We start from the raw sequence: 26,757 nt of genomic DNA on the forward strand, positions 1-26,757 counted from the left end.
GAGCCCGATAAGGACCTGATCAGGGCGTCACTGACTGCTGACGTAAGGCAGAATGCTAAACGTACTCCAAACGGGCCTCAAAGTTTGCGTGTAAAATTCTCGAAAAAGCCCAAATCTCGCGGAGTCTTCCAAATCGACAAACGGGGGTCAATCGGGCCAAACGACGCGTCTAATCGGACCTCTTGCCCTCCTGTGTATCCGGACCGACGATCCCGCTTCGCTCCTCGCGAAAAAAGCGTGACGTCAGAAAACGATCGACATCACACAATCACCACAAGCTTGATACAACTACTTTATACTGTGCACACGGTGATACTACAACGAAGGAGATACTCTACAGCGCTCGAGCTGTTCTTGGACACCTCCTCGCGATTCTGCCACGAATCTGAACGACTGACAGCTTGTAGACGTTGTTCCTTTGGGTCACACTGACGCCTGCCTTTGCCAAGACCATCGAGATAGGCGCCCACGCGTGATCGTGTCCTAATTCCTGATACGATCGTCATCCCGCAAACACCTGACATGGTCGACCTCGTCCCAGGTCATGGGCAAGGCTTTCTCGTTCTGCGGAAGAGTCAGACGATTCCAGAGTCCAGCTCCGATGCGGCGATGAGCTTCGCGCGAGGGGTGGAAGCAGTCAATCGGCGAAAGAGCTATCGTCGGGAAGTCTGCTAGGGACAAGAATGTTCCGGGTTGCCTGTAATCAAATGATGCGGATGGCTCAGTTGTGATCTGGAGGACGTTTTCAACCTATCCTTACCAGATGACCATAAAGTCTCCGCGGTTCTCGGCATTCAGTTCCGCGACGACCACCTGCAATGCCTGGTTGTATTCCTCGCCCAGGGCATCCATCTTCTTTCTGGACGCATCCCCTAGAGGACCGGGAGCCCAGGCACATTGACATTCGATCGGCAGGGTCGGAAAGATGGGTGGCAACCTCAACGGCGTGCAGGGAGGTTGTTGTCGGGACAAGTTGTAGATCGAGGAGACTTGGAACAGGCCGACTGTGCATAAAAGTCAATGTTAATGAAGCAGGCCAGGAGGACAGCTTCGACTTTCCAACTTACCCAAATCGATCACGAGATTGGCTGCGACCACCAAGCGAACATCCGTCAGCGCAACAACTAAATGCCAACCACAACGTGAACCTCACGGATGTTATCTCTCGCAGCAACGATCGCCTTCTTCACATTGTCAGCAAATTCTTCAGGGCTTCCAGGTCCACCGACTGTAGAGTTACCAGCGAGGCAATAGTCGCACTAAGGAACTGATACTGATCAGTATCTTGAATAGTGGGACAGGCCTAGTCACCTACTGCTCACCACATCGTTGGCCCCGATACTCAGTGTCATCAGCTTCCATTCGCCCGTTTCCACGCCAACTTCATTCAAGCTCGGCAGGATATAGTCTTCCACTTGGCTCAAGAGGTCTTTCGCTTTGGCTCCAGATTTGGCGGCGTTGAGACCGTCATTCGCAGGCGTGTGACCGAAAGCTGGCAAGAGCGCGGAAGATCGTTAGCTATAATTGTAGCTCGCCCATTATGGGGCGACATTTACCTTTGCTCAAGACAGGAGGTCGATGATGCCCGTAACTCTGTCCCTTAAGATCCGGGTTGTAATACCGAATGTTCTGTTGGAAAGGTAATCCACGCTGAGATCGGTGGACGATTAGGAGGTACCTTGTAAGCAGGACTCACATTCGCCAACGTCACAGCATCTGCATCCCCGCCGGTGGAAAAGCTCACACCTCGATACTCTTCAAAGCCTTTGAAGCCGGGAAAGAAATGTTGGTCCGCTTCTCGAGACTTCATCGATGGGGAAAGGTCGTCGCTAGCAGGTCGTGCGAATAGGCCGGCGGTGATGCTATCGCCTATCGCCATGACTACAGAGATTTCATCTGGGCGACTAGAATACCAGGCATCAGGTCATACCACGTTTTGACGAAATACACTGGCCTCTTAGATCATACTGACAGATCTTCAGCCTTTTTGGCAAGCGGTTTAGCGGATAGTCCGGGACAGTCTCCAAGTGCCTCTCCTCGTACTTCAGGTTGATGTGGTAGAGCGGCGATGGCCGAAAAGGCGGCGGCGAGCGAGGCCAGTAACAGGGAGCGCATGCTTGTCAGGTTGGTAATACCCCACAGGTGAGAGTTTCTGTATGTCTGTCAACGATCACCAAGCTACGGAATGTGGAGATCGAACGGTATACAGCTAAAGGTTTCTGAATTTCTGACGAGGAAGTTGCGAGGTGCGAGTCGCTCAACCAGAACGATCGGACGTCAGCGACAAACACAACATTGGATGCGGAAGCAAAATAGATTGCTCGATCGTATGTCTCGATCTGCCCGATCACCTAAAAGTCATACAACTCGGGTTTATCGTGTTGCATAAACGCCACCTTTCTTCGCTCCTTCTTTGGCTTAGGGGATGCTTCGTCGTTCGGAGATCTCGTCGAGCTTACTGCGCCCTCGGTTTCCAGCGAGATGTCTATCGCCGCAAACCTCGCTCGAGGCTTCTCTAGCGCTTCGTCCGGCTTCTCGGCCACCGCATCTGTCGATACCTTCTCAACCCCACCTACAACACCCTCAATATCTCCTCCGCCATGAGAACATCCCGATCCATGTACATGTCCTCCCGTTCCACCGCCACCCGCTGTCAAGCTCTTCATCGTCGCTGGAGGCTCGGTCCTCCTCTCACCGACACCCCCTTCGACACCGAGATGTAGGGTCTCGACGACGAACCTCTTGCGCTTCAGACGGAAACTGAGATTGTTCTGACCCGTGCTGCCAGCGCCCAGTCCGAGCAGGGTGGAGTGCTTGTAAGAAGGAGCCAAGACGGTTTGTAGAGTTGGGAAAGACCGGACGTGGACCAGTCCGTGAGAATGGGGGAACGAATGGACGAGGCCAGGGTCCGCTGCGATTCGAGAGGTTGATAAGCACAATTGCATTCTGCTGTTGAAGAGAGGCCGGAACTGCCGCTTACAGGCAAATCCTTGCAGCTCGACACAGGCGTCGCTAACGCTCGCGACACTTTTCAACCAAGCGTCATCCGTCATCCCGGGACCGTTGACTGCCCGACCTTTCCCCTTGCCAACGGCTGGAGCATGGGATGATAGCTGAGCCGGGAACGTTATCAGGGCCGAGGCTGGTGCCGGAGCAGATGCTTGTCCTGGGGCGATCCGGAGAAGATGTCGAAGCGAGTGCAAGAATCGGTGGATCGCCTGTCCAAGAAGAAACGTATTGCTTTGAGCTCGACCCTTCCGAAGATCCACAAATGACGAAATTGGTACTCACGGCTGATGTGGCGGCATCTCCCCATTCAGGCCCACCCAATTCGTGGACAATCACTCGGAGCACCTTTTTTCGAGGTTGACCGTTGGTATACAGCTTGCCCCGCAATTTGTCCAGGATATCTCGAAACAGTTTATATGGGGAGGCAGCTGATACCATCTCGTCCAGAGGCAAGAGCTCGAGCTGACTCGAAGCGTAGACGTCCGAGATCACCGTTCGAGGGATCGGGGTCATCAAGTTGAGGGGAAGATGAAAGGTAGCTGACGTTATGGGCATGGTCAGCGCGCTTGCTCGCTATGATTCGGTCCAAACGTCATGTCCCTTACTCACAGCTTGAGCCCGCTCGGGACGAAACGGACGTCTCAAACTTTTTCATGTTATCGTACCTCCAAGCGATCCTCGTCCTGTTACCCGAATCGAGATCGTCCGCCAAACCTTCTGCATCACTATCATCCCCGTCCGCGTTCCCCGGATCTTTCGCGTTGGCATCCATCACGGCAACCCGTTTCGCACTCTCCTCCATCCACATGCATCCTTTGACGAGCTCTTCCAGGTCCTCCTTGTCGTTCCCACCGATGACGATGACGTCTTGACCGAGTGCCAGTCCTTCAGCGATATAGTACCGGGCGATGAGCTTGCCCCATGCTGATTGGACATCGGGGGCGAGGATACTAAGGATGCTGTTCAAGGGTTGCCCGGATCCGAGGATGTCGTCCAAGGAGGGTATCCCGGTAGATAGGATGGGTAAGGCGCTCGCCGAGGGGGACGGTGCGGTACCCGCGGGCAAGGGCGTGTTGTTGCTCGGAGCTCGTCTCGTGAATACCGACGGCATGGCTAAGAGATTTCGACGAGGCAAATGATTATTGTGAGAGTCGACAACGCTCAAGGGCAGGTGCTCGAGGTAGCAGATAAGATATACATGACACCGCCCAGAGACGATCACAATCGACCTCGGGCAAGGTCGATTTTTGAGAACGCATAGCCCGAAAACGCATAAATTGGCAATCGACCCGGAGCGTCCTTGTATGTTTCAGGTTTGCAGCATCGAATCTGCGCATTTGCTCAGGTTCAGCTAGAGACGCCCTGGAGCGAATCGGGCTGCTTTAACGGTGGAGAAACAGTTACAGATTTGAAGAGGGAAATCGGATTTTTTCCACCGGTGATGGCGACCAAAGGTATTGGTCCTGTCTACACCGTAGCGATGACCTCGGTTGATGACATTATTATTGTCATCGCTCAAACCTCCCGGCAAAGACCTTGACTATCTTTGGGTCTTCGAGGCAAGCGAGATTCCTGCGGAGTTGAAATGTCTATGTTTTCGCCAGACCAAGGGCCGGATGAGAGGGCCTTCCCTCACGAGATTATTATTGAGCTTGACACGCCGCATCCCGTCAGGGCCGACCGAGTCCCCATCCTTCTTGCCTTTGTTGAGAATACACTAGGGACGTTCTTGACGATTCACTGCAGTTTGTACGATCTTGTGATCGCCCCAAGACCCCTCATCTCGGCTGAGATATGGGTGCGTGCGTCCGTCCTAACGTCCTCTGGCATCGTCCATCGTCCTGCAAGTGATGGCTGCGACCACGTCGGCGGTTTGCTCTGTCGGGATGACAAGATCGAAACCTTCGCCGAGCTCATTATTGAACGTGTCGGGCATGTGACTCCCACTGAACAGATCGAGGATACAAATAGAAAAAAAAAAACACAGGGTCGACGAAGGAAATTTTGCACGTCTTTCATCATGGCTGACCCTCTTGGTTCGCTCCTGCAAGCACGATTGGTGCAATCGCGGGGGTCCTTCCTAAGACGATTCCTAATATCAGATGGTCAGCCTCGACCAATGCCGAGTACATCATTGGTCAACATCTTGCACAACAAGATCGTTCGGGTCCTGGATCAAAGATTGTTGTCGACGGGGATCAGAAGAACGACTCGCGCATATCGAGACCATTGTCGATCGCGTCGAGCGAATCAGAAGCGTCACATTGGCATCGAAATGAACGCAGAACCTGAATGTTTACGGTCATGCTACGCCATGGGCTATGAGTACTGTCATGGCCGTCGTCTCAAGCTTGCTCAGGTTGATCGACTGTTGCTACCTATTTTCGAGCTCAGCTTTGTACCGCACCGAGAAAAACACCCTTGGTTTCTTTCGTATTGATGTAAGGTTGCTGACAACTGCAACCTTCACGGACTGAGTGTTGCATGTGTTGTGAAGATCATTTGCTTTATACGAGGAGATCGCTTCTGCACGAGCAAGTTGTCCGAGTTGGTATGGGTACCTATCGTGTTTCATGTATCGACCGTGGATATGGGCGGAATCTCTCAAGAAAGGCCAGAGGCGAGAGTCGCGGCGATGAAACGTGATCGATCGATCGACCATCCACTCGTTGGAAGCGTTGCGAGATTCGGAAACTTGGTCCGTGCGCGACGATCACGACATTGGATTCCGAAATGATTCGGAGGGGTCGATCGGAAGCTTTTCCCCCTTCTGTTCTGGCCCTGGCTCACCGCCGGACCGGTGGCGGAGGGGGGTTACGTGATCCACTTTGTGTGTGTGGCGGGGGGCAAAAGCCAATCGTGATCGATCTAAAAAAGTAGAGACGAGTTCATAATTACCTGACCTCGAATCACTTGCCACCGACTATCCCTGACATTAAGACTTTGGTCTACGATCAAAGTTCCTTGTACAAACAATCCACACTCTCCCTCCTCCTCGTATACCCCCACAACGCAATAGTTGGAGGAGCCTAAAGCGGATCGTCTTGTTTGTGTAGTGTCGCAATCGTGAGTACTCTCTCGCCTCTCCTGCACCGGTCCGATCGTCCAACGAATATCGCACGTTCGGGTTCGGGTTTGAGGTGTACTTTCGCCTCGTCGCCATTCAAACCATGTCAAAGCTGATCATATCCTCATTCATCTGCATTTATTGTAGTAACGCCACAATTTGACGAGCCCATAACCCGTATCTAGTCTAGTCGCTCGTTCACCCCCACCCGAAAAACAAAACCCCCGACCTACCAAAACTATCTGAACGAACAACTAGCTCTTAAGATGCCCGCCGCATTTGAAGCCGTCTCCCAGATCGCCACCCTCCTCTCTGGCCACCTCGTCGTCTCCTCTTCCCTCCCTTACACCAACGCCGCTGCCTCGTCCTCAACGGCATGCAAGGTCACCAAGCTCTTCCCTCACGTCGACCCTTCCAGCCTCGTCCAATCCGCGGACAAGTCGAGCCTGACCACCCTCCTCCTCTCTTCATCCCCGAGCTCGCTCTCTTCCCTCCTCCCATCCCTGCATAAACTCGCTTCGACCCCGCTCGTCGTCCACCTCGCCCTGAACCGAGGATCAGACCTCGGTCCGGTCCTCGCGCTTCGGGGTTCAGGGTGGGTGGTCTTGAAGAGCGAGACGGACGTCGAGGCTGCGGACGGTGCTCTGTTGGCTAGCAAGCTCGCCAAAGAGGCCGGAAAGGCCGTCTTGCACGTCTACGCTGCCGAGGTCGAGAAGGTCGCTTCGAACGGGAACGGACATGCCAACGGCAACGGACACGTCAATGGCGAGTCCAAGTCGACTTTGCCCGCTTCGGAAGAGATCGTCGAGTTCTTCCAAGCTCAGCCTATCGACCTCGGTGCGGGCGCTTCGGCTTCCCACGCTTCGATCATTCCTCACGGTCAACACTTGAACGACGTCCCTCAGTCCGATGTGGACCTGTTCACCGCTTACGAGGCAGCGGCTCTGGCCACCCTCAAGTTGACCCGGAGGGCACAGAAGCCGTTCCACTACACCGCTCCCAAGAACGGGGACGCCGAGGCCGAGGTGGCGGTCGTCGTGTTCGGTATGCAGACGGATGACGTCGTCCACCTGATTCAGGGAGCGAACAGCAACGTCGGCGTCCTCCAGATCAGCCTCCTGAGACCTCTCGCCCCGGGTCGATTACTGGGTTCTCTGCCAGGGTCGGTGAAAAAGGTCGTCGTCCTCGAACAGGCGTTTACGAAATCCACCCGATGGGGAGCCGTCTTCCTCGACGTGCTCAGCGCCTTGCAAGCCAGGTCCGAGGTCGATGAGAACGCCGAGATGCCCCAAGTCTTTGGATGCACCCTCGGGCAACTCGACGGCGCTCAGGGACTGGGTGGAAAGTTGGCCAGCGTCTTGAACGGGGATGCCGACGTCCTCGGTTCGATCCCCACGCAGGCCGCTTTGCAAGCTCCTCATGTGCCCCAGGTCGAAGAGGTCTACACCAACATTCTCGACCAGACCTTCCCCGGTCGACTGGAGATTGCCAACTCTCCGTCTCTGGTCCCCTCGCTCGGCGAGCTGGCCACCAGGCCGGAGTACGCCTTCGGTAAAGTCTCGGCGTTGTTGGACGAACGGGACGCTCTAGCCGAGGCCGTCAAGGGCTTCTTGAAGGAGAGCACCACTTCGGAAGAACTGCACAAGGTCGCTGCGAGGTGGTTGGTAGGCAAAGACGGCAAGGACGGGAAAAAGGTGGAAAAGCTCGGTGAAGATCTCGTCACCCAGCTCCAGGCTGCCAAGGACGGTTCGGCTCACGTCAAGAAGGCTTTGGAACTCAAGAACCACGTCAAGCCCGTCTCTCGATGGATCATTGGGTCTGACGCTTGGTCATACGACTTGGGCTCGTCTGGTATCCACCACGCCATCGCCTCGGGCAAGAACGTCAACATGCTCATCATCGACACTCAACCTTACACTACCCGAGGAAGCAAGGACGCGCAGAAGAGGAAGAAGGATATCGGGCTCTACGCCATGAACCACGGCGACGTCTACGTCGCCTCGGTCGCCGTCTACTCGAGTTACAGTCAGGTGCTCCAGGCTTTCGCTGCGGCTGACGCTTTCCCCGGTCCGTCGATCGTCTTGGCGTACCTGCCTTATGGACAGGACGAGAGCGCCACGGCTTTGCAGGTCTTGAAAGAGACCAAGCTCGCCGTCGACAATGCCTACTGGCCGTTGTACCGATGGGACCCTTCGCAAGAGAACGTCGAGGGCGGGAAACCGTTCTTGCTCGACTCTGTCCGGGTCAAGGAGGCCATGAAGGATTTCCTCGACCAGCAGAACCACTTGTCGCAGTTGACGGCTGCCGAGCCCAAGATCGCCAAACAGGTCGTCGAGTCGGTCGGGATCGAGATCAGGGACGCTAGGAGGAAGAAGGCCAAGGAGGCTTACGAAAAGTTGATGAACGCCATGGACGGACCTCCTCTCTTGATCCTCTACGCCTCGGACGGTGGAAACGCCGAAAAGGTCGCCAAAAAGTTGGCCGCTAGGGCCAAGACGAGGGGCCTCGCCACCCGACTCGTCACCATGGACGACTTTGCTTTCGACGACATCAAGCTCGAGGGTCACGTCGTCTTCTTCACCTCGACCGCTGGTCAGGGTGAAGCTCCTCAGAACGGTAGGACCACCTTCAAGGCCTTGATGGCCGCTGGCGAGGGCGGGGAGTGGGAGAACTTGAACTTTACCGTCTTTGGAATGGGTGACTCGCATTACTGGCCCGGCGAGGATGGTGCCAAGTACTACAACAAGCCCGCCAAGGAGATTGACGGCAGGTTGGAGAAGCTCGGAGCCAAGAGGATGGCCGACATTGGATTGGGTGACGACCAGGACCCGGACGGTGCTCAGACCGGGTACAAGATCTGGGAGCCTCTCCTCTGGAAGGCTATGGGTGTCGACTCGGTCGAGGTCCTCGAGGCCGAACCCGAGCCGATTACCAACGAGAACATCAAGATCGCTTCCAACTATTTGCGAGGTACCATCCTCGAGGGTCTCGCTGACCAGTCGACGGGTGCTATCGACCCTTCGGACGCCCAGTTGACCAAGTTCCACGGGACTTACATGCAGGACGACCGTGATATCCGAGAGGAGCGCAAGGATCAGGGTCTGGAGCCTGCTTACTCCTTCATGATCCGATGCCGAATGCCCGGTGGTGTCTGCAAGCCCGAGCAGTGGTTGGCCATCGACCAGATCTCGGACGAGCACGGCAACGGTACTTTCAAGTTGACCACCCGTCAGACCTTCCAGTTCCACGGAATCATCAAGAAGCACTTGAAGCCCGCCATGCAGGCTATCAATAGGACCTTGCTCGACACCATCGCCGCTTGTGGTGACGTCAACCGAAACGTTCAGTTGTCCGTCAACCCGTCGTACTCGAAGCTGCACGAGCAGGTTTACGACTTTAGCAAGGCCTTGTCCGAACACCTGTTGCCCAGCACGACCGCTTACCACGAGATCTGGCTCGACAAAAAGCTCGTCGCCGGCGAGGCCGTCAAGGACTTTGAACCCCTGTACGGTCCTTACTACTTGCCCCGAAAGTTCAAGATCGCCGTTGCCGTGCCTCCCGACAACTCTGTCGATATCTTCACCAACGATCTCGGTTTCATCGCCATCACCGACGATCAGGGTGAGCTTGCCGGTTTCAACGTGACCGTCGGAGGAGGTATGGGTGTGACCCACTCGAACAAGAAGACGTACCCCCGTCTGGGAGATGTCATCGGGTTCGTCACCGTAGAGGAAGGATGTAAGGCGGCCGAAGCGGTCATGCTCAGTCAGCGTGACAACGGAAACCGAGCCGATCGAAAGAACGCCCGACTCAAGTACACCGTCGACCGAATGGGTCTGGCCGCTTTCAAGGCCGACGTCGAGAAGCGTCTTGGTCACCCGTTCGAGCCCGCTCGAGAGTACAAGTTTGAGCAAAACGTCGACAACTATGGTTGGATCAAGGGTCACAACGGCAAGTGGCACTTTACCATGTTCATCGAGAACGGACGTGTCGAGGACAACGATCGACACCAGTTCAAGACGGGTCTGCGGGAGATTGCTAGCGTGCACAAGGGTGACTTTAGGTTGACCGCCAACCAGCACTGTATCCTGTCTGACGTGACCGAAGAGGACAAGCCCGAGATGGAGAGGCTTTTGGCCAAGTGGAAGCTCGACCAGATCGACCACTCCGGTTTGCGATTATCCTCGTCAGCCTGTGTCGCTTTCCCTACATGGTCAGTCCTGGTCGTTTGCTTTGCACTCCATACACGTCACTAACGTCTCTTTTTTCTGTTGTTTAGTGGTCTCGCTATGGCCGAGTCTGAGCGATACCTTCCCGTCTTGGTCGACAAGCTCGAGAAGGTCTGTGAAGACGCTGGTCTGCGAAACGATTCTATCGTCATGCGGATGACCGGATGTCCCAACGTGAGTAGTTCAAGGACGGGAACATGGGAAGGTTCATGTGATTGACTCGATTTCGTCCTCCTTACAGGGTTGTGCACGACCGTGGGCTGCCGAGGTCGCCTTTGTCGGAAAGGCTCCCGGAACCTACTTGATGATGCTCGGTGGAGGTTACTACGGTCAACGACTGAACAAGCCCTTCAAGGAGAGCGTCACCGAGCCCGAGATCATGGACATCATGACCCCCATGATCAAGCGATACGCGCTCGAGCGCGAGGATGGCGAAAGGTTCGGAGACTGGACCATCCGAGCCGGATACGTCAAGCCGACCTTGTCCGGCAAGGAGTTTTACGACGACTCGGTCTTGGCTTAAGAGACGGTCGAGGGAGCAACGAGAGGTTACGTTTAGCATTGGTTTTGGTCTTTTTGGTTCTAAGCTCTTGTCATCTATCTTGTAATATCAACGCACATGCAATCGACGAACGAAAGTATTGAGAACGTTACGGATACGAACGACACAGTCGGGAAAGCCATTGACACACCACGCCGTCCCGAGTCTTGGCTTTCCGAATAGGATACCGTGCTTGCCACCTTCATAGCACTACCTTCTCCTGTCCACACCTGATCACCCAAGTCCGAGCTCTCTTGGACAACAAGAGGAGGTAAGCCAGTGCATTCGATGCCTTGAACCCCAATTGACGGCTCACTTGACCTCCCTCATCTGACTACAGGCTTTCGTCGATACACGAGGTTTCACTGCTCTTATGGGGCCACATACACTTCTTTTCGCGCAACCCCTCTTTTTTGTTCCCCTTGGATCTGCTCCGTGGTGCTTTACGAGCTCGAATTGAGGAAGAAGGGATTCTGTCATCATCGTCAACCACAATTCAGAAATCAAGCAAGCTGATGGCTGTTTCCTATCTCCGCGTCTCGTTTGTTTCCTGTTTCTTCTTCATGAACACACCGCTGACATGTGACTCTCATAGGTCTCGACGAACGTAGACCAGGGGAAGGCCCTCATTCAAACTTGGATGATGTCGCGCCCCTCTTTGGAGAAGGTCATGGAGCATCTAGGAGGACTAGGACTGATAGGGCAGTGAAGAAGACATTGACCGCCAATTTCCCTGGTGGGTTTACATCTCCTGCTGATATTCATCGTGGCTATGGTGCTGATCGGTTATACTTACTCAGGATGGAATTCCAAGAAGACTTTGGAAGAGGGAATAGAAATTGTCACGGATGTGACTCAAGTATCCCTTGATTGACTTCTTAAATACAAGACTGAAATGAGGCTTGTTGAGTGCTTGAAGGAGGATTGCAAGCGTCCAATAGGTGGGGAAACCGCAGATAGTTGCCAAAATCTACGTTGCTGATCGGTGTTAGTAATAGGTGTGGAGATGGAGAATCAACAAAAGCCTGGCCACTGGTGTAAGACCGGTGCGCAAGCACTTATATCCCGGACCCAATTTGGGGGAGACATAGTAGAAACCCCTCTTTTGTTCCCTTGGACCTGCTCGGTGGTGCTTTACAAGCTCGGATCAACAAACTCCCCTCTTCCACAATTGAGACAATTGGGGAAGCTGATGGCACATGGCAGACTCGCTTGGGTGACAGATCTAAAGGCAAGTTTATACATTACGGAAGGGCACAGGCATCGCTGACACGATATTATAGGATTGGCAGCTCAACAAGAGCTCTTCGTCAAGATTCAGTACTGGTACATGATTGCGAGCCTTCCATCCCACCCGCTCGACGAGCCCGCCGATGGTTTCCTTGGGACCGCTGATGTTTCTTTTGAGACCGTAAAAGACAAGGCAGTGATGCTGTGCAAGGCAAGGAGTTGAAAGGTTTGCCTAATTGATATTGCTTGGCGGGATTTCTCCGTCAATTTGGTGACCTATGAGATCACTCGGCTGGAGTGACTGCATTTATGGTCAGTGGTGACGTTCTCCTTCATTCGAATTGCCTCTTGAATTCAGCCTGCAATCGGACACAAGCAAAGAATGACTGGTTCTATCTATATGTATTTCCTATACAATGCCCAGAAGGCTCGTTTGTATACAGTTTTGACGCAATACTGCGCTCGCTCACTCTCATCATCGAGGAATCAGAACTGAAGGAATCCGAAGTCAGATCGCGGTGTAAAGAATCCATCGAACACGCGAGAGCTCACCTTGGAGAGATCCCGACCGAAGATACCTCGCTTGATCCAGTCGATCATTAGCAAGACCTTGGTTCGAACAGAGGATTGCTCCGACCAGTAGACACTACAATGTGTTTGGGCATCAATTGCCGTTCGCCAAGTCAAAGCCGTAGATACGCTCGGTACTCACGATCTCCAGGCGTACATCGCAACCAAGCCACCAGCAAACGAGTAACCGCCAAAGTCAAAGACGGCCCTGTAAATACCAGCATCTCGGTTAACGCGGCCGTCCAGGATCCGTTTCCGCTACGAAACGGCACTCACGAGTTTCCAACATAGGCCAGAGATCCCAAATGGTTGTAAGAGAAAGGTTTGGCATAAGCCTCATCGGGCTGGTCAGGCATCTCGTTGGCCTCCAAGGCCTTGAGGTGCTTTGAAAGCGAGCTGAACTTTTTCCCGAGATATGTTCCCTGCTGAGCGGCAACTTGTGCGGTCTGGGATAAGAAAGATTGAGTCAGTTGAATTGCATGAGAATGCCATGTGAAGCAGAAAGGAAGGCTCACGGCTGGCAACGAGGTAACCTTGCGACCAATCTCGTAGAAGGCTTGAGCACACTCGTTCAACGTAATGACGTTGTCCTTGTCCGTGTCGTAAGCCTGGAAAATTTCCTTTCTGAGTACGACAAGTCATTTCCAGAGCATCAGTCGTGACATTCAATCTAAGGACACAAATGGTCGACTTACACTTTCGTAAATTGAGCGCCGGCAAGGGGATAATTCTTCTTGATCGTCTTGGCCATTTTTTCCCACTCCTGGTAGCTCCTGCGAGCCATACACAGCAAAATCGTTAGCTGGTTCCTCCTTCTAAAACCTTGGACATGGTTGTTGCCCAGCCTCACAATTTGCTGTCCTTGTCGCTGTCAAAGTTGTCAAAGAGCTCGACGAGATGATCAACGAGGTTGGTTTCGACCTGAAGCATGAGAAAGTTCAGTCATACGGATCCACAAGCCTTACTACTGAAGCTGGACGTAACTCACCGTAGCAGCATCTCCGATACAGTAGACGGTTCCCAGGGGAGAACCCTTGACACGCAAGTGCTCGTCCACAACGATGGCCTTCTTGTGAGACTGGTTAGGCAATTTGTTGACCAAGGTCCGCACGAAAGGGTTCATAGCTGCAACATCGCGCCCAGTCTTTAGTAAAACCGACTGATAGACCACCTGCTGAGCGCCCACTCACCGATACCGGTACTCCAAAGGACGAATCCAGCAGGAATCTCCCTCTCGACAGGCTTAGAGTCCTTGTCCTTGGGATCTTTGAGCGTGACGATGACTTTGTCCGGGAAGACTTCCTTGACACTGCCATCCGGTCATAGCAAAATTATCAGCTTGATGCCCAGGACCACCGATGGAAATCTTTCCGACTCACCGAGCGTTCTTGACGACCTCGATATCCTGCCTCTCGAAACGTTTCTAGCAAACAGCACGATCCTGTCGTCAGCGAGACGCTTCAATAACGAGCATCCCCTCTTCCAGCTGCATACCTCGGCAAACTCGGAAATCTTCTCGGAATACGTGTTCAGAATGTGATCTCGGCTCTGGATGACCTTGACGCTCATCTCGCTCCTCAACAACTTGGGGAACTGCCGTATGGAGCCGAAGATCGATTATCAGTACGCGCAATCTCTTTGCTCATGACCCCTTGAGAACAGAGAAAAATGCAGAACTTTGACTCACGTAGGACAAGACGTCCTCGGACATCATATCCGCCAATTCGGCAGCGAACTCGACACCGGTAGGACCTCCTCCACAGACGACGAACGACAAGAGTTTCTTCCTCTCGACCGGGGTAGTGGTAGGCAGAGAAGCGAGTTCGAGGTTGGCTGCAGCAAGCGGGGTGAAAGGCTCAGCTGTGTGACTCGATGGAGACGAGGTCGATACCGTCTGTGAGACTCACTCATAATTCGACGACGGATAGCTTGAGCATCAGGGATAGTCTACGGACACGATATCGATTGACAGGTTGAATCAGCACGACACGGTCGCAAAGGTTGACGACATAGAGTTCCTGTTTCTTCAAAAGGCACGCACCTTGAGTTGGAAACAGTGTTCGAGACCGGGGACACCGTGCGTGTTGGTGGACGAGCCGACGGCGATGATCAGCTTGTCATCTGTCCTCCCATTCCACCAGGTTCACGACGATCAGCTCGATCCAGCTGCGTGTAACACGGGAACAACAACGCGACTTACAAGGCACATAACACCTCATCTTCCCGCCATCATTGTCCTTGAAGACCTCGACCTCGAGCAACCGTTCGCTCATGTCCACATCCACGGCCCAACCGGTCATGTAATGTCCACGAACACGGGCGATGATCTTTCGGAGAGGTTCGACCAGGGTTCGGGGTTCGACCGTCCCTACGCACGCACTGGAGGATGCCAAGAGGAAGAAAGACTCGTTCAGAAACGTCTGAGATCTGGTGGAGACTAGAGGAGAGGGCGCGGCTTACGAAGGTAACAACGGGGTGAAGAGGTTGAAGTTGTCGGGCGAGATCAGGGTTACGTTGTATTGTCCTACAGGGAGATCCTTGAGCACGCCGACGGCCTGCGGTTTCGGGTAAGCAGAAACAAGAACAACAATAATGTTTCAGTAGGTCGATAGGTTATGCCCAGACGCAAGAGCTCGACTCACACCCCATCCTCCACCGACGATGACGAGATGAGGCTTATCCACAAGCGCAGCCGTAAACTCGTCCTCCTGATCCGCCAGGTCCCTCTCGATAATAGGCAAGTTCTTGGGCCCCCCAACCCGAGGGTTCAGAGCCAATCCGTGAGCAGGGACCCGATCGACGTGTCGTTCGCTATAAGTCAACGAGTCGTGCAAGAGGATGATCCCGCCGATAGCGATGACTCCGAAAAAGGTGGATACGATAAATCGGACAAAAAAGCCCGTCCATTTGTAGTTCTCGGGGATGAAACGCGGAAAGGTGGGTAGCGAGAGAGACCGGGTTTGACGCAAGAGGTGTTGGTGGTGGTTGTGAGGGGTGAAGAATGGTTGACGCAGAGAACGGGAAGACGAGGAGAGCAACGGGTTGCCCGCGAACAGGGGTCGAGGCCGGTCAGTGGACGTGCTGAATCTCGATCGGAGGGCCAGGAGAGGCGAGGTCGATGCCTTGGAGATCGGTCGGGACGAAGAGACGAGGGATTGACGAGCTGCAGCGGGTAGTGCGAGTCGATGAGGGGTATGGTGGAAGATGCCTGCTGCCGTCATGGCCATCGAGCCGCGAGAGCCGAACATCGTATAGGGAACGAAGTTCGTTCGATCCGGTTTGCGACGAGAGGAGGATGGCTAGATGGTGAGATAGATCGCTATAATACGAAGACAAGTGTTGCGTGTATCTGATCTGTGACGATGTCATTTTCCCCCGAGGACGATCGAGAGGCGGCCGAGGCTCGGCTCTCTGCGCGATTTGGCTTTCTGATGACGTAGGCAGCCGTTGGCAGCGCTTGGAAGTCTCATCAGCCATCATCAGCCATCAGCAGTCAAGAATCGTCGAGGCCTGGTTGAGGAGATCATTTGACACCACTATCCAGTCCATCGGCAGGCAGACGATACGTGCAGAGATCAGAGACATGACTTGGTCGTCGGATTGCGTCAGTCGAACGAAACGCACAGATAGAAGAGCGCGCGCAGAGGTCGTTTCGTCGTGAAGTACGAGAGTTGAAACGCCGATGACTCTGAGATGAATGTTGACCAACAGGTCATGTCTATTGAGCACATGTTTAGACGGGAAGTAATTCACTCTCCGAGTCGCCGAACCCCAAGATTGCTGAAACGATCGGCAGAAGGCTCGTTAACCTACTTTACCGCTTGGCGGTATTTCAGCCAAAGACCGCCGCAGCTCAAGATGCCGACTCTGAAACGGGGACGCCAACCGGGAATTTCATCAGGCGCTCTTTAGGTGCGTCCAAGAGTAGCAACGTGAGCTCAAGGCTGGTGATAGATCCCAGGAAACCACCAGCAGTTAGGGGAAAGACGAGCCTGTACTCGTAGCCATCTAATCGATTATGTCACACGCACTAGCCCAGCTGAAGGAGTAACTCGCTGGATCATAGGGGTCCCGAAAAACAGAAACCACTTTTGGTATGATACAACATTACGCCTTGACTAGGTACAACACTGACAAATAGACAGGTCTCATACGGACCTCGCACCTCGACCGCAACAACGTATTATCATATTATAGCAATTCTTTAGACAATCATCTACATACAGCCAGGTCAACTCCTGGATTAAAGGGAAAAACATACACGTTTAATTCAACTTCTATCCATCGTCTCAACGGTCCGACGCAAACGCCGAGAAACCGTACAGTCCTTCTTCCCTGGCGATCATGCCCAGTCCGACCATGACGTTGCATTTATGGCTATGCCATCCGACCGAGCTTCCCACTTTCCCATCCGCATCCGCCAACGCCTGCAAGTACCGCCTCCACACGTGATCCTTGTCCAGGCCTCGTTGGAACCGATAGACCCGTCGGAGAAGCGCGGGGTCGTACTCCCTGACCCATCCGGCAGAGACGTCGACGAACCATCCTCGACCTCCCTTGGATTTGATCACTCGCCAGTCCAGGCTACCCCCGCTCCGCCCCAGGGCGCGACGGACGGTCTCGCTGAGCTCGATCACGCGGACCCGGGTGGGAGAGTCTTGATGAGGTCCTCGTCGAGAAGGACCGGACATGATCTTGAAGGGGGGCGAGGTGAGCGGGTTGATGAGTTTACCATGGAGGGTCATCATCGTATGCAGCGCGGCCAGGCTTAAGGGGAGGTCGGCTTGAGTGGACGAGTGCGTGAGGGTGAGGATCTCGACGTTGCTAGCCTTTCTCAGGATGAAGTTGGTCACATCGTCGAGCGGGAGGTGGGGGATATAACTCAGACCCAAGGATCGCAAGCCCGGTTGTACGGTCACCTCGTCGTCCGAAAGCATGGCTCCCGTGAGAGGTGCCGAGGAGAGATCGAGGTACCGCAGGTTTTGGTTCCGGAAACAGGGGGCCAGCTTCAAGATCCACTCGAGATCGGTCGCGTTGAGCGGCGAGAGATAGGTCATGTCGCCAAACATGTTGAGATCGACGATCGTGCTCGCGGCCGGAGCGTCGCACAAAAAGTTTCTCACGCTCTCGCTCGTCAATCGGGTGGAGCGTGCCAAGCTGAGCGCGACCAATCGGGTATCGGGCATCTGGCCCAGAGCTTCGAGCGTGGCGGGCGAGACTCGGGTAAAGGACAGATCGAGGTGAGTAAGTCCGGGACAACAGCCGACGAGCGTGGCGATGACGTCCCAGGACAAGATCACGCATCCTCGCAAGCTCAACCGTTTCAGGTGCTTGAAAACGGGCTTGACCCACGCCTTGTCTTCCTCTTCATAAAACTCGTCTTCCTCCTCGGCGAGTCGCAGGTGATCCTCGGCCGACAGCCCTCCGAATCCATGGACCGCTCGACTCCTCCCTCGTTCACCTCTTGCATCCGGATCGTCGACCATCGTCTGATCCATCTCGCGCTGACGTCGCCGCCGCCGTCGTTCCTTGGGATCGACCAACCACCTCTCGACAAACTCTTCCATCGCCTTGCCAAACACTGACGACACGCATCCGGTCAGGTCGAGCGCTTCCATCGGCTCGAACCCGTTCAACCGCTGTCGCTCCGACTCGGACTCGCCTTCCCGTACGAAATCGTAACCGCGTAAAAAGATCTCTTCGATGACCTCGACGGCGAGCGCGCTGTCGACGTACTCGGTCATGGCCAACCGTTTCAGCCGGGGCGCATTTCGGAGCACGTGATAGAGCCTCTGAGGCGTGACAAACTTGCCACGTACCGCCTCTTCCTGCGTGCGTCGAGTACCGGTGGTACGGAAATTGGCAAACGAGAGCGACTGGATTTGGGGAATAGGTGGAAGACGGGTAGGAAGCTCAAATTCGAATTCGTACTCCGGGTCTGCAGGTGTCATCTCGGGGACGTTGCTTTCCTCGTTCTGCGATTCCTGAGGAGCGTTTTCCAGGAACATGGGCTCATGAGCGGTCGAATCCCCCGCCCAAGGTGCCTGGGAGCCTAACTCGATCGGGGCACCAAGCGTAGGTAGTCCGTCAACCAGTTGCATCGACGACCCGCCCGTCTGCTCTCTTGTCTCATCAGTGGTAATGACCGCCTGCCCCGTGGCTGAGACTGGGCCCTGCTCCTGCTCGACCGCGTCCCTAGAGACGACCCCAGGTAGCCCTTCGACCGACTCTTGCCGCTTAGCCTCCCTATTCAAAATTTGCATCAAACTCTCCGCCCCGTCCGCTCCCACATCCGTAGCGTTCCTCCGGTTCTTGCTCCTCGAGATCGACGGCGACCTGGCCCGTCTACCACCGAGGACCGAGGGGGACCTTGCCCTCGCCCTTGCCCGGGACAGATCACGTTCCTTTTCCCAATCCCTGCGGAGTTCCTTTTCCCTCTCCAACCTCGTCTTGGGCCGGACCACGCCAGTCTGATGTGACTGGGACCGGATCGAAGATCTGCCATTGTTGGTCCCGTTCGGACCAGAGATCGAGTTGGTCCGGGATAAAGTACCTCCGTTACGGAGTACCATATCCAAACTCTCAAACTTGTTCTGCGCCTCGCCGTAATCCAAGTCGGGGGAATCGATAGCGGGTCTCATCACCCTGAAATCCTGATTCTCGATCAAGATCTCCGCCTCGGCATCTGGAGCTTTATCCTTGTTGCCGATGCCGTTAATGCTATTGAATCTGTCTCTCATCTTGCTCCTGGCCAAGCTCATCCCTCGGCTAAGGCTCAGCGAGGCCGCACGCGTGATCGAGGTCTTTCTGATCAACGACGGCGCTGCCCTCCAATTGCTGATAGGCGCACGGCGATCGTTGTCCCTCTCCCTCCATCCTGATGGTCCTTGATGAGGCGAAGTCTGCCTGGACCGGGACGAAGATGAGAGAGGCGACATGGAACCCGACACGTTCGTCTCCGGCGGGATGTTGGCAAAGTTGAACCCGGAGATCAACTGCGGCCCGATCGAGATATCACCGACGACGGGGGCCAAGATGGGCGGACCCAGAGGTTGAGGCGAAGTGGGTACCGATGTGGGGAACTGATGTGGCGGAGGAGCGGAATCCGATGTGAGATCCTGGTCGTCTTGATGGTGGTGGTGGCCCATCATAATCTGGTCCAGTTGCGGGATGACGGGAGCTGAGGTGGAGAGCATCTGCATGTGTTCAGCGACCTCGACAATCGGGGGCGAATGGATGTTGATACCGACGGCCGTGGCGTTCGAGGCCGTGTTGTTGTCGGTATCAGCAAAGTTATCGAGGATGGCAGGCTCGGGATTATGTTCGGCATGAGAGGTCTCGGGAGTGACGAGGTATTCGCTGAAACCGCTCTCCCCCGCCCCACTGGTACTCCCGACCCCACTCCCACTTCCTACTGACTCTTCCCTCATCGTCCCGATCGTATGCCCACCAGACGAGACCGTACTCAGCGTTCCCGCCGACACGCCTTCCAACCGCCGCATATGCGCATCATTGACGTACTTCTGACTAGACCTCCTGACCAACGACCTCGCCCTGGAAGCTGCCACGTCGTACCAGACCTCGCCGACATATTCCCCCAAGCCTTCGACGACGCTGATCCACCCTCGTCCTCCCTTGACGACGACATCGACCCACATCAACGCCTTGGCGATCTCGTAGAACCGCTTGCACGTCCTCATCACCGCGTAGAGCGACTTCTGGACGAGCTGGGCGTCGGGGTAGTAAGGTGTCGGATCGAGCAGCTCGGTACGGAGGTGGTATTCCGGGTCGACGTTGGCGTTGGTATTGTAATCATCATGAGGGAGAGAGATGGCCGTAGCGTGTGGCGATTGGATCAAGGGGTTGTAGTTTAATCGAGAGTTGGGCAAGAAAGAGAGGATGTGAAAAATCAACTCGGGTGGGAGGTCGATGATGGACACGGGTTGCCGCGGTGGTTCCTGATCGTGTTCCAGATCGACGTCTTGGTCCGTGATCTGATCCTGCTCCTCTCCACCCGAGGCGTCTCGTGCATGCGCATCTCCATCTCCATCCTCGTGAACGACGTGCTCTTCGATGTATTTCGTATCGATGGCATTCTCTTCAGGTCTCTGTTCGTAAGCAAACTTGTCTTCCGAGTGATCGACGTGTTCCATGTACCGAGGGTACGGATCGGGGGCGGTGGTTGTGGTAGGCACGAGGGTGTTGGCGACTCGAGCCATCCAACGGGGATGATGGCGGGGTCGACTTGAGGTAAAGAGGGTTGGTTTAGTGTGACAATGTCTGGGTATCTACGGATAGGTAGTAGGGGTGAGGTGTAGAGTGAAAGGTGATGCATATGATATGGTCTGGTTGTGATCCTGATGTCGATGATGAGCAAGCTACTACTACTGCCTGATCACCTGAACTTGGACTCGGACTTGGCGCGAAAAAGTTCGGGGGGGGAGCGGCAATGAATGATCTCGCTCGCATGGGTCAACTCCCATCCCGTCGGACAAGGCCGTCACATCCGATTCACTACTGCACAACTACGACAACATTGCAACCAGCATCGATCAGCCTCGATTGCTCAGCTTGTACATGGTTCGACTCCAGCCCAGGGGCCCTGACTATCAAGCCGAGTGGCGACATGGTGGGTCACTGTACACTAGCACACTCACTAGTACCAGGTGATCCGCTCGGTCAGGTGTCAGCATGACTACACTAGCCATGACGAGCCACGCGCGCGCGCCGAACTTGCCTCTCCGAAACGCCACCAGCTCGACTTGCAAGACTGCAAGGCTCCCATATCCGACGTCACGAGTCGATTGGCTTCTGCCAGTCCCGATGGGTCTTGAAGAGCTAAGCATGACCGTGATCGTATGAGTTCTTAAAGGCAGAAATCTAGACTGTGCAAATCGCTCAGGCCACCGGCAAGGAGATCGCCTTTCTAGGGAAAGACACTTCTACAGATGAGAAGGCCCAGGAGCGATCTGCGCTCTCCTCTTTTGGCCTCGAATAGCTCAGCCCATATGGCCCGTTCGTTGTTCGAAGCTCGTTAGATCGTATACTTGCAGTATTTCGAAGTGATGAAGACTGAGCATATAGAGGGATACTAACAAAAGATAAGGTAACAAGAAATTCGTCGCATCGTTGTTGGAATGGCAGAATGGGTCGTCTTGTTCTGCATCTCGCAAGAGTGACATCCTCACATACACATCGACGCTGAATGTACAGGGTTCTGAAGCAGGTGCGTCTCCCGGTGATCTCAGCTTACGACCCCCGAAGACCCTTTATGGTCGCCCGGATCCCGGATCGATGACGAGCCCGATGATATATATGTGTATCCGGCTCAGTCGGTTGTTATGGTTTCGGTTGTGGCCTTTTTTTCGTGCTCTCGTCGATCTGTTTTCAGGTGATCAGCGGGTCAGCGGCCTATCAGTTGATCTTACCATTTCTCTACTTCCTGTCGCTGACATTCCTGGTAGGCTCGATAGGCTTGAACACGGGATCGGCGCCTTCACCAGCTGGTGAACCTGGACCTTCTTCCGTTAAATTTCTAGACTATTTGAAAGATTCTGGTGACACCTTGGCTGCGTCGGATAATGTCAGTCCGGGGGACCTCTACGATACCATGGAACAGGTTGTCAAAGCAGCGCGAAGGGCAAAGGGTCACAAGACACTAACGTGTTGCTCTTGAGGAGTATTGGGCAGGTCTACCCAGTACGGGGTCAGCTTGACTCGACCCAGCAAGCAGTCATTGAGCGTGCAGCCTGTTTGGTAGTCTGTCGCAATGCCCTTGGTGTCAAAGCCGGTGTTAAGAGGAATTAGGTCTCCTCACAGCGGCACTCTATGTTCAATTAGCCGAGGCAATTGTAGATTCGACATGACTTTCTACAGTTGTCGATCTTTTTATTCAGTTGTATGCAGATCCTCTTTTGTCGCTGGTCACCCTTCCTACGAGACGAATAGGACGATAACCCTCCGATATGATCGGTATGGGGTATAGCTGACAGGTATATAGTCTCACGTTGCTCGACCGCATCATCCCAGGCCCGATTCAAGGGGCTACTCTCCCAGTATCGCCTACATGAGACGAAACCTTTACCTTCATCGAAACTCCGTTGCCTACAAGCAACGAAACCATTCGGCACACCAGTACCCTGTCAGGAAGCTAGCGGTCGCGACATCTTGCTATTTGCTACTCTTCTTGTAAGCGCCACGAAGACTTGATCGCGAACACGCGGGCACCTGACACGTCTCAAACCAATTCAACCCTAGCGCAGATCATGTTCGAATTGACAGAAGTGTAGACTTGTTTGATCGAGATGTCGAGACCAGATATATATTATGCATAATGGATACAGTAATGTGTCTCATCCACTTGAACCCTATTGCGCTTGAACCCTATTGCGTCTTCTGACGCCGCCGAACCCTGACCGGTAGACCATCCTTGATCGGTCCGGTCAGCCCGTCGCCGATCTCCCTCAGTGTCCCGGTATATTCATCATCTTCAGCGTCTTTTGTGCAGGCCGATCCAGCATTGGTGCGGTAAATGACAGATCCTTGCCATGCCGGCGAAAAGTCGAACCGCAACATCAACTCCCTCAAGGCGAAAACGAGTTCAATCCGAGCCAATTGCTTTCCGAGGCAACTCCTCGGTCCAGCATGAAAGACGGGAAATTCAAAAGCCGTCTTCCTCGCCGCATGATCTTTCGGTAAAGGCTGCCCTTTGGCTTCCGGATCCCAATAAGCAGGAGCGAGCCATCTCTCCGGTCTGTATTCTTCCGCGTCTTCTCCCCATATTCTCGTCGATCGTGACATGACCCAAGGACCCCAGACGACCTTTTCTCCTGGGTAAACCGCCGTCCCGTCTGGCAGGGCGATGGCTTCGTCCGTAACATTCTCGTGGATCTCCAAAGGGACCGGAGGATGTAGGCGCAAGGCTTCCGAGATGACCGCGTTTGCATAAGGGCAATACGCTGTCGGTGACGTGCTCGAGATGAGGTCGGCGAGTGATGTCGACTCGACGGCTTCGCGCGGTTGAACTGACGCCATGACCTCGTTAAACACGTTCTCTTTCGTTTTGGGGTTGAGAAGTAGGAGGTATATGGTCCAGGAGAGAGCTTGAGCCGTCGTGTCTCGACCTTAACGAATGCGGTAGAGGATGTATCAGCTCAGAAACGTTCGTCTGCCTTCGACTCAAGTCAATTCACCTGCGGTCAAGAAGTTGAGACAACTATCGGCCAAGAACCGCACCTGATCGTCCCGTCCTCTCTCCTTGACGAGCTCCTCCAACAAGATCCCCTTTCCCTGCTTATCCTTCTCATCCTCGTCCTCGCTATCCAGCCCTTCTTCTTCCCGTCTCAACCTATCCCTTCCTTCCCTGACGAGCTCATCCCCAAACATCTTGACGTCCCTGATATCCTTTCTCAAACGTGCTCCCGAGGGTAGAATAAATTCGGTGATCCGGTAAAGAGGGTTGAAGAACCGTTCGTGCGTCTGGATCGCCGCCCGGTCGAACGGTCCCGCGAACGAGGAAGATATCTTGCCGAAGTTCGACTACCGGCGGACACATAAATCCTCGATCAGTAGTGCCGTCGATGTAACCTGCTAGAAGCAAACTCACATCGTATGCCAGTTCGCCAAACACACTCATCGCGTAATCGTAAGCGACCTCTTGCAAGTCGACCACCTTTCCCTTATGTCCTCCCGTCTCGGCTGCGCTGTCCAGCTCACCGAAAAGCTTGTCCAAATGTTTCGGTAAGATCCGATCGACAAAATATTTCAGGTTGATAGGGTTCGCAAAGGCTGCGTGTCCGGCAGAACGTTGCACTTTCCAGGTGTTCCCATTCGTGAGGATGATGCTGTTCTTGATCGCAAAAAATCTATTAGCTCGTGCTCTTCGGGTTGGTTTACGGCTTTTGGCGGTAGCGTACCCATCACCTGTATTCCATTTACGCATCACCATAGGGGATCAACCTCGAGATCCGACAGGGAGACAGGGCGAATTGTACTAGCTCACCGAAAAGATCCGCCAGCCTTGAAGTTGCCAGCTCTCCCTTTGCAAAGGCATCATGCCTCGTACTCAGCACATGCTTGACGCAACTGCAAGCTCAAGCCAGGGCAGAGTCAGCTCTTCCACTCCCGTATCTTTGGTTCATATTCTTCAACTTTCGACTCACGCAGGATCCTCCAGCACCCAAGCCTGACCGATCAAGGGTAATTCCAACTTCCAGCTCTTGCCTTGATGATAATCCGAAGCTCTTTTCAGCCATTCCAACGATTTCTGTCTAGAGACGGCTGCGAACCAGGTGAAATGTCCAACCAGCGGTAGCGGTCTGAATGCCTTCCTGTACAGAGGGAGATTTTAAGAGGTAAGTAATTCAGTAATTAAGTAAATGACACGGAACCAGGATTTAGTAAAATGACACTCACGCTCGTTGGTGGTATACCGTTCTGAACAGTAGGATTAGGAGGAGGACGACCGCACCGAGCAGCAACATCTTTGGCGCGATCGCTGGCAAGAAAGCACCAACAGAATACTACTGTGGAAGGTCGATATGCAACACGCTTGCACTACTACCAGCTACTACATATAGTAGTCCAGGCAGGACCTAGGCGATCCTGAGCGATAGTTGATTAGGTAAGCCGAACCTTGATGACGGATGCGGTCATGCCCGATCCCCTTGGACGATCGACGGGGATGGACATCAGCCTCGGACAACGATGCGCTGTAACAAAGCTCACGTTCCGATCACTGCTTCTGCATTCTTACTTCATATTTGGTTACTTCTGTTTGATACAAACGAAAGGCTTTCTACACACGGAACGACGACAACAAACACAGTATCGAGACCTACAGAGCCTCTTGAGGCTCCCCCAAGTCGACCCCGATCTACTGCTTGCTCTGAGGCTTGTCCGACTGCTGGTCGTAAGGGGTCGAATCGACAAACGCATTGACGGTCTGCGCCGTAAACTTCTTCCTCATCTCGTGCAACTTGCCGATGAAGCCATCGTCGGAAACTTGGTTCTTCTCTCCACGCCACTCCTCTTCGTGTCTGTGGGATCCGTGTCGAGCATCAAGTATGGATGATCGATGATATGAGAGATCGGTAATTGTAATGGTCAGAACCGATATGATCAAAAGTCGATGAGAACTGGAGTCAGACAGCTTGAACTCGGGGACTCACCGGAGGATCAGGTTAGTAGCAGGATCACGGATAAAGGTGATCTGACTATCGGTAGTCTTGACGATCCCAGCCACTTTCAAGTGATACTCTTGCGACTGCGAGACCTGGAACGAAGGAGCTTTCTGCCAAGTCGCACACAAACCGGGAAATGATCTTCAGCTAACCTATCCTTGTTTCGAACACTCGCAGAATTGAAACAAGACTGACGATCTCGGGGTTATCCAGGAATTTCAGAGCTCGAGTGTAAGAGGCCGAGAAGATCTTAGGCATAGCGCTGGACGAGGTGGTAGAGAAATCAACCGTGTCAGCAAAACAAGTTTTCGCAAGACTTATATCCGAGAGACCCGGGGGCAACGGCAAGACTCACTTGAACTGAGCCTTGATCTCCTCGAGGTTCTGAGCGATACCGATAGGGTCGGAGAAGACCGCTTTCTGGTCGTAATGCTGGTAAGCCTGAGAGACGGGGTTCAATTGGTCTACATTAGACAACCATCACGAGCAAGGGGTCGAAATATCCGTTTAGCACCTTATGATCGGCAATACAATTCCTTGACCGAGCAGGCTCGACGTACAGAGGTTGAGAACGTCCTCCATGACCTTCTTCTCCTCATCAGTAGGCTGCCTCTCCGCCAACCCGAACTGAGGTCCACGACCCTCGGTCTCGGACTTCATGGGGTTGTTGGAGATATCAGGGTTGTTCTTGATATCCGGGTTGGTAGCCACGGCAGGGTTGCTGGTATTGGAAGGGTTGGAAGACATGGTTCGTACGGTTGTAGCGGTAGCTCGAAGTCGGAGTGTATTGGTGATAGTTCTAGGCAAGGCGCGTGTCAAGGTGAATGACATGAGATTGATTTTAGGTTGATATCGCAGAGCGAAGAGATGGAAAGGCAGGATGAAGGGGCGATGATGTGGCCCGTGTGTTACCTTCGTAGGTTCTTGTAT

General features: G+C 54.0%; 7 protein-coding genes across 7 annotated transcripts; 1 reads left to right on the forward strand and 6 right to left on the reverse strand.

Annotated features, from left to right (window-relative positions):
- Window positions 1-457: 457 nt before the first annotated feature.
- On the reverse strand, window positions 458-2,233 carry HD553DRAFT_35826 (uncharacterized protein). Its single transcript, XM_046183907.1, has 8 exons — window positions 1,973-2,233; window positions 1,697-1,904; window positions 1,557-1,629; window positions 1,323-1,492; window positions 1,154-1,259; window positions 1,068-1,088; window positions 761-1,004; window positions 458-697 (listed from the first exon to the last, which is right to left on the reverse strand). The coding sequence occupies exons 1-8, from the start codon at window positions 2,113-2,115 to the stop codon at window positions 484-486; spliced, it is 1,179 nt and encodes a 392-aa protein (XP_046036670.1). The 5' UTR covers window positions 2,116-2,233; the 3' UTR covers window positions 458-483.
- On the reverse strand, window positions 1,969-4,163 carry HD553DRAFT_35835 (PAXNEB protein-domain-containing protein). The gene is made up of 4 exons (XM_046183910.1): window positions 3,619-4,163; window positions 3,292-3,548; window positions 2,981-3,218; window positions 1,969-2,911 (listed from the first exon to the last, which is right to left on the reverse strand). Exons 1-4 carry the CDS (start codon window positions 4,118-4,120, stop codon window positions 2,352-2,354), a joined length of 1,557 nt encoding a protein of 518 aa, XP_046036671.1. The 5' UTR covers window positions 4,121-4,163; the 3' UTR covers window positions 1,969-2,351.
- Window positions 4,164-5,919: 1,756 nt separating this feature from the next.
- HD553DRAFT_311714 (uncharacterized protein) lies at window positions 5,920-10,958 on the forward strand. Its single transcript, XM_046180001.1, has 4 exons — window positions 5,920-6,075; window positions 6,224-10,289; window positions 10,356-10,479; window positions 10,547-10,958. The coding sequence occupies exons 2-4, from the start codon at window positions 6,343-6,345 to the stop codon at window positions 10,826-10,828; spliced, it is 4,353 nt and encodes a 1,450-aa protein (XP_046036672.1). The 5' UTR covers window positions 5,920-6,075; window positions 6,224-6,342; the 3' UTR covers window positions 10,829-10,958.
- Window positions 10,959-12,461: 1,503 nt separating this feature from the next.
- Window positions 12,462-15,951, reverse strand: HD553DRAFT_311718 (putative 64 kDa mitochondrial NADH dehydrogenase). The gene is made up of 17 exons (XM_046180002.1): window positions 15,289-15,951; window positions 15,107-15,201; window positions 14,847-15,025; window positions 14,688-14,767; window positions 14,554-14,593; window positions 14,334-14,479; window positions 14,141-14,239; window positions 14,026-14,069; window positions 13,837-13,955; window positions 13,635-13,771; window positions 13,497-13,567; window positions 13,342-13,419; window positions 13,162-13,270; window positions 12,923-13,092; window positions 12,789-12,854; window positions 12,629-12,722; window positions 12,462-12,568 (listed from the first exon to the last, which is right to left on the reverse strand). The coding sequence occupies exons 1-17, from the start codon at window positions 15,892-15,894 to the stop codon at window positions 12,563-12,565; spliced, it is 2,139 nt and encodes a 712-aa protein (XP_046036673.1). The 5' UTR covers window positions 15,895-15,951; the 3' UTR covers window positions 12,462-12,562.
- A 748-nt stretch (window positions 15,952-16,699) lies between these two features.
- On the reverse strand, window positions 16,700-21,000 carry HD553DRAFT_311720 (uncharacterized protein). Its single transcript, XM_046180003.1, has one exon. The coding sequence runs from the start codon at window positions 20,863-20,865 to the stop codon at window positions 16,936-16,938; it is 3,930 nt and encodes a 1,309-aa protein (XP_046036674.1). The 5' UTR covers window positions 20,866-21,000; the 3' UTR covers window positions 16,700-16,935.
- A 1,936-nt stretch (window positions 21,001-22,936) lies between these two features.
- Window positions 22,937-25,147, reverse strand: HD553DRAFT_311724 (cytochrome P450). Its single transcript, XM_046180004.1, is given in 7 exon segments — window positions 22,937-23,769; window positions 23,839-24,184; window positions 24,252-24,490; window positions 24,625-24,626; window positions 24,644-24,730; window positions 24,808-24,975; window positions 25,061-25,147. The coding sequence occupies 7 exon segments, from the start codon at window positions 25,126-25,128 to the stop codon at window positions 23,030-23,032; spliced, it is 1,650 nt and encodes a 549-aa protein (XP_046036675.1). The 5' UTR covers window positions 25,129-25,147; the 3' UTR covers window positions 22,937-23,029.
- A 220-nt stretch (window positions 25,148-25,367) lies between these two features.
- HD553DRAFT_311727 (uncharacterized protein) lies at window positions 25,368-26,724 on the reverse strand. The gene is made up of 5 exons (XM_046180005.1): window positions 26,388-26,724; window positions 26,183-26,291; window positions 26,023-26,089; window positions 25,816-25,937; window positions 25,368-25,683 (listed from the first exon to the last, which is right to left on the reverse strand). The coding sequence occupies exons 1-5, from the start codon at window positions 26,656-26,658 to the stop codon at window positions 25,521-25,523; spliced, it is 732 nt and encodes a 243-aa protein (XP_046036676.1). The 5' UTR covers window positions 26,659-26,724; the 3' UTR covers window positions 25,368-25,520.
- Between the last annotated feature and the right edge of the window lie 33 nt (window positions 26,725-26,757).

The sequence above is a fragment of the Filobasidium floriforme genome (assembly GCF_021052385.1).
Source record: "Filobasidium floriforme strain CBS 6241 chromosome Unknown HD553scaffold_11, whole genome shotgun sequence".
NCBI lineage: Eukaryota > Fungi > Basidiomycota > Tremellomycetes > Filobasidiales > Filobasidiaceae > Filobasidium > Filobasidium floriforme.

Bases quoted from the DNA above. Each gene is read 5' to 3' on its own strand.
- HD553DRAFT_311724 (XM_046180004.1), bottom strand. From the start codon at position 25,128: ATGTTGCTGCTCGGTGCGGTCGTCCTCCTCCTAATCCTACTGTTCAGA. The intron at 24,731-24,807 runs GTGAGTCGAAAG...TTGAGCTTGCAG, and splicing joins TGGGTGCTGGAGGATCCTGC to TTGCGTCAAGCATGTGCTGA. The intron at 24,185-24,251 runs GTGAGTTTGCTT...GTCCGCCGGTAG, and splicing joins TTGGCGAACTGGCATACGAT to TCGAACTTCGGCAAGATATC.
- HD553DRAFT_35835 (XM_046183910.1), bottom strand. From the start codon at position 4,120: ATGCCGTCGGTATTCACGAGACGAGCTCCGAGCAACAACACGCCCTTG. The intron at 3,549-3,618 runs GTGAGTAAGGGA...CCATAACGTCAG, and splicing joins GTCCCGAGCGGGCTCAAGCT to CTACCTTTCATCTTCCCCTC. The intron at 3,219-3,291 runs GTGAGTACCAAT...CTTCTTGGACAG, and splicing joins GAGATGCCGCCACATCAGCC to GCGATCCACCGATTCTTGCA.
- HD553DRAFT_311720 (XM_046180003.1), bottom strand. From the start codon at position 20,865: ATGGCTCGAGTCGCCAACACCCTCGTGCCTACCACAACCACCGCCCCC.
- HD553DRAFT_311714 (XM_046180001.1), top strand. From the start codon at position 6,343: ATGCCCGCCGCATTTGAAGCCGTCTCCCAGATCGCCACCCTCCTCTCT. The intron at 10,290-10,355 runs GTCAGTCCTGGT...TCTGTTGTTTAG, and splicing joins TGTGTCGCTTTCCCTACATG to TGGTCTCGCTATGGCCGAGT. The intron at 10,480-10,546 runs GTGAGTAGTTCA...TCCTCCTTACAG, and splicing joins GGATGACCGGATGTCCCAAC to GGTTGTGCACGACCGTGGGC.
- HD553DRAFT_311718 (XM_046180002.1), bottom strand. From the start codon at position 15,894: ATGTTCGGCTCTCGCGGCTCGATGGCCATGACGGCAGCAGGCATCTTC. The intron at 15,202-15,288 runs GTGAGTCGAGCT...CCGAAACCGCAG, and splicing joins TCGTCGGTGGAGGATGGGGT to GCCGTCGGCGTGCTCAAGGA. The intron at 14,240-14,333 runs GTGAGTCAAAGT...TCCATACGGCAG, and splicing joins CCGAGGACGTCTTGTCCTAC to TTCCCCAAGTTGTTGAGGAG.
- HD553DRAFT_35826 (XM_046183907.1), bottom strand. From the start codon at position 2,115: ATGCGCTCCCTGTTACTGGCCTCGCTCGCCGCCGCCTTTTCGGCCATC. The intron at 1,905-1,972 runs GTCAGTATGATC...CTGGTATTCTAG, and splicing joins GCCAAAAAGGCTGAAGATCT to TCGCCCAGATGAAATCTCTG. The intron at 1,260-1,322 runs GTGAGCAGTAGG...TCAGTTCCTTAG, and splicing joins GTATCGGGGCCAACGATGTG to TGCGACTATTGCCTCGCTGG.
- HD553DRAFT_311727 (XM_046180005.1), bottom strand. From the start codon at position 26,658: ATGTCATTCACCTTGACACGCGCCTTGCCTAGAACTATCACCAATACA. The intron at 26,090-26,182 runs GTGAGTCTTGCC...CACCTCGTCCAG, and splicing joins GAGATCAAGGCTCAGTTCAA to CGCTATGCCTAAGATCTTCT. The intron at 25,684-25,815 runs GTGAGTCCCCGA...CGGATCCCACAG, and splicing joins GCTACTAACCTGATCCTCCG to ACACGAAGAGGAGTGGCGTG.